Source organism: Sciurus carolinensis, chromosome 17 (genome assembly GCF_902686445.1).
Source record: "Sciurus carolinensis chromosome 17, mSciCar1.2, whole genome shotgun sequence".
NCBI classification, from domain to species: Eukaryota; Metazoa; Chordata; class Mammalia; order Rodentia; family Sciuridae; genus Sciurus; species Sciurus carolinensis.
In genome coordinates, this window is record NC_062229.1 from 8,135,780 (window position 1) to 8,140,719 (window position 4,940).

A 4,940-nucleotide genomic window follows, 5' to 3' on the forward strand; every position below is an offset into this window, starting at 1 on the left:
TAAATTTCATCCATTCTTCTCTCACTCCCCAAGCCCCGACCCCCATTATATATCACCATCCACTTATCAGGAAAAATATTTGGCCTTTGGTTTTTTGGGATTGACATATGTCATTTAGCATGATAATCTCTAAGTACATTGTTTTACCTGCAAATGCCATAATATTATTTAATTTATGACTGAATAATATTCCATTATGTATATATACCACAGTATCTTTATCCATTCTTCTATTGAAGGGCATCTAGTTTGTTTCCACAATCTAGCTAATGTGAAATGTGCTGCTATAAACATTGATGTGGCTGCGTTACTGTAGTATGCAGATTTTAAGTCCTTTGGGTATAATCTGAGGAGTGAGATACATGGGTCAAAAGGTGGGTTCATTTCAAGTACAAATGACCTGATTGATATTTCTCAAAGAACATATAAAAATGAACAATTCTACGAAAAAAAATGTTCCATTTCACTGATCATCAGGAAAAACCAAATCATAACCACAGTGGGATATCATGCCAACTTTAGAATGAATAATATAAAAAGACAAAAAGTAACAGATGCTGGTGAGGATGCAGAGAAAAAGAAATTATTATTCATTGTTGGTTGACTGTAAATTACTACATCCATTATAGAATGCAGTGTGGGACTTTCTTTAAATTCTATAAATAGAAGGACTTCCATAGTCCAGCAATCGCATGACTGGGTGCATATCCAGAGGTGACTTATCAGTACACACAAGAGACCTCATGAGCCCTTTGTATTGCAGCACTCTTCAGAGTAGCCAAGTAAGGAAGTCAAACGAGGTGCCAGTCAATGAGTGAATGGATAAAGTTAGTGGAATACAGAATTATTATTCAGATATTAAAGAGTGGAATTCTGTCATTTGCACCACCATGAGTGGAACCAGAAGATATATGATGAGAAGAAGTCAGGCACAGAAGGACAAATATCACACATTCTCACCTACATGTGGGTGCTAATGCTGATCTCATAAGACGAGAGAGCAGAGTGTGGATGCCAGAGCTTCTGAAGATGTCGGAGAGAGGGGAGTGTTAGCAGATACAGAGGTACAGTGGGATGGGAGTAATGACCTCTGATATTCTATAGCAAAGTCAAAAAACCATGGTTGACAACAACTGATAGATATTTCAAAGTGAGAACATTCTGTATGTTCCAACAAAAAGAAATGGTGAAAATCTGAAAACAAAATATTTGAGGTGGTTGCTATACCAGCAAACCTGATCTCACTATGCCTTGTATATATGAACAAAAATATCACACTGAAGCCCAGAAAAAGGTGTAATTGTTATTTGTGAAGAAAAAAAATATGTGGATAAATATTTATATCTATTTAAATCATCAAAGCTGGAACACCTAGTTCAGCCTCTAAATCTAAGACCAAAAATGAAATGGAGCGTAAAGCATTGAAATCATTTAACAAGCATCACAGATCTGGAAGGAAAACCAAAGTAAGGTAACAAATGCAAGGTATTTAGCTCTTATTTCATCTGGTCATTTAAGAGAAACTTGATGACAGAACAGTCAGGCATTCTGTGTCACCAGGATTACAGTCACTTTGCCTCACTCTAAAACCCAAATCCAGAGAAAATGGTACATCATAGCAGAGAACCTATCCTACCACAGAGTTTCCTCAAGGCCTCCCTCATGTCCCTGTTCCTCAAGGTGTAGATAAAGGGGTTTAGCGTCTGAGGGACCAACAACTACATCACAGAATTCACTGCAGTCTTCCTGTGGAGTCAGTCACTGCAGAACTAACATACACCCCGAAAGCTCCACACAGAACAAGAAGACAACAGAGGGGTAGAACCTACAAGTAGAAAAGTCTTTATGACTTCCTCTGACTGATGGGATTTAAAAACAGAGGAGGCAATTGAGAATAAGAGCATACTATTCCAGAGAGTGGACTCCAGCAAACAGGACAACTGCAGCATACATCAGGACATTATTGATGAGGGTGTTGGAACAGGTCAGCTTGATGAACACAGTGAGTTCACAGAAGTGAGGGATCTCCAGTCCTGCGCAGAAAGACAGGTGCAGCATCTTCAGACTGTGCAGCACAGTACTCACAGTTCTAATGACCAGGGAATATAAAATCAATTGACCACAGAGTCAGGCATTCATGATGACTGTATAGATCACAGGGTGACAGATGACCACATAACAGTCATAGGCCATTGTTGCAGGAAGACAGTTTTCCAAGCCAGCAAATCCAAAACAAAGCAGGTATTAGGGAGACATCCTGAGTAGGTGTTGCTCTGATCTGTAATGGGGTTGCAGCTCAGTGGTACAGCACTTGCCTAGCATGCATAAGACTTGGGGTTCAATCACTACCATCCTGTGCAAAAAAAAAAATAAATGCAACATGCAGAATTTTTATATCTATGTACAAACATGCCACTGGGCAACCCCCCATTGCAGTTTATAACTGCAATGCACTAATAAAAATAATCTTAAAACAAGCAATTGAGGTCTACATAAATGATAGGGATGGTACACAATAAACTACTGGCAAATTCGTAAGATTCAGAGTAATTGAACAATATTTTAATTTTCTCTTTTTGACATTTATTGGTGCATTATAATTATATATAATGTTAGGATTCATTGTGACATATTCTTACAGACACATAATATCATTTAGTCAGTTTCATTCCCTTGTACCTCCCCTTTTTCTCCTTCCATCACTTTCCCTTTCCCTATCTTCTATTCTCCTGCTCTCTTAAGAATATATTTTAATGATGAAAACAGAAATCAGCAAAAGTATTAATGTGGGAGAGCAGAAAGAAAGATATGAGTGGAGAACTTTTTGAAAATAGTCTACGCTGTATTTTTATCAATTTATTTTCAGGTATGTTTTTATTATATCACCACAATTTTTGCACTACAGAAAAGTAAGAAGCATAATTTTTTAACAACAAATTGGTACTAAGACATTTTATGTTGCAAAACACCAATACATTGCTTTCTGTTCCTGGAATATTAATGTCTTTTTTTCTCAGACTTCAAAAAATATAGGAATCTCACATAAAAATTACATATAAAGCATTTTCTTGCAACATAGGCCCCCAAAATTCATACTTACTAGTGTTGAAGGGACAGCAATGAGCATGCAGCATGCGATGTAGTCCTCAGGAGACTCACCTCCACAGATGCTCTGTGGACGAAAAGCTCCACTCTGAATGGCACCCTGGAATCTGGGTATGGAGCTGTTCACAGATGGTGGTGCTGAACAGTTTTCTTTGTGCCGAACAACAAACCCCTGACCCAATGACGGGCTCATGGTTTCTCCTATGAGAATTCCATTCTTCACTGTCTATATGTGGACAGATCATTCGACCTTAGGGACAGCAATTCGGCCTTTTTGGAAAGTGTAACCCTTAATCTTCCTGTTTCAATTTTCTCTAGCACTGTTTTTGTTTGTTCCACCTAATAGACCCAAAAAAAAGTAGACTTCCCTATTTGAAAATGGATTAACGCATAAGGAAACCTTAAAACAGTATGCAAAGTAATCTAGACACATTCTAGAAACCTGGTTTAATTGTGATGAAAATAACCTTCAAAGTGTTATTCTTCCAAATAATTTCCACAGGGCCTCCTTCACATCTTTGTTCCTCAGGCTGTAGATAAAGGGGTTCAGCATTTGAGGAACCACAGTGTATATCATTGAAACCACTGCAGTCTTTCTGGATGACTCAGTAATGGAAGAGTTAATGTACACACCAAAAGCTGTCCCATAGAACAAGAAAACCACTAAGAGATGAGATCCACAGGTGGAAAAGGCTTTATATTTTCTTCCACTTGACGGCAATCTCAAAAGAGAACAGACAATGAGAGAATAAGAAAAAATAATCCCAAACAGAGCACTACCACCTAATATGACAGAGAAAAAATACATCAAAATATTATTGATGAGGGTATCAGAACAGGCAGATTTAATGACTTGAGAAAGTTCACAGAAGAAGTCAGGTATCTCCAAGTGTGTGCAAAAGGACAGCTGCAGCACCATCAGAGTGTGGAGCAGGCTATTTACACCACTAATGAACAAAGAAACCAGAACTAGAAAGACACAGAAGGAAGGATTCATGATGATGGGGTACATCAGTGGGTGACAAATGGCCACATAGCGGTCATAGGCCATTGCTGTGAGGAGACAATTTTCCAGGACAAGAAAAACCATGAGAAAGAAGACCTGGGAGAGGCAACCTATGTAGGAGATGCTCTGACTCTGTGCTTGGATGTTCAGCAGCATCTTTGGGATTGTGCTTGTGCTCATACAAATGTCTGTGAAGGACAGGTTGGAGAGGAAGAAGTACATGGGTGTGTGGAGGTGGGTGTCAGACCTGATGGCCAGGATGATGAGCAGGTTCCCAAGCACTGTGACCAGGTACATGGACAGGAAGAGGCTGAAGAGAAGCAGCTGCCCTGCTGGGTCCTCTGTCAGTTCCAGGAGAAGGAATTCAGAAACAGCTGTTTGGTTTCTGGGTTTTGTGCTAATGATGAATCTAATGTAAAAGAAAGGTGACATCACAATAAAAGCTAAAGCTCCTAGGTTCTGAACAATAACCACATCCCCTGGGAACTTGTTAGAAATGCTGATACCTAGACCCCACTCCATACCTACTGACAACAAGCTCCAGGGACACAGTCCAGCAATCAGTCATTTCACAAGCTCCTCCACACATGAACACATATGAGAACTTGTGCTCAAGAAAAACTCGCTTGTGTATTTTGAACCTACATAAATAATGAAATCCTTCCCTCCGCTTATCTTCCCTTCCTTCCAATCTCTCTCGCTCTTTCATCCTTGGACACACTCATTCAGCCCAATTAATTCTTAGACCCACACTCTGAATGAAATCCGACTCCAACACATGCTTTGTAAATAGCTGTTTCGTAGCCCCAAGGTGGTCAGTGCTATCACA

At 39.4% G+C, this 4,940-nt stretch overlaps 1 protein-coding gene across 1 annotated transcript; it reads right to left on the reverse strand.

Annotated features, from left to right (window-relative positions):
* Positions 1-3,574: 3,574 nt before the first annotated feature.
* Positions 3,575-4,679, reverse strand: LOC124967937 (olfactory receptor 7G1-like). The gene is made up of 2 exons (XM_047530367.1): positions 4,636-4,679; positions 3,575-4,358 (listed from the first exon to the last, which is right to left on the reverse strand). The coding sequence occupies exons 1-2, from the start codon at positions 4,677-4,679 to the stop codon at positions 3,575-3,577; spliced, it is 828 nt and encodes a 275-aa protein (XP_047386323.1).
* Positions 4,680-4,940: the final 261 nt, after the last annotated feature.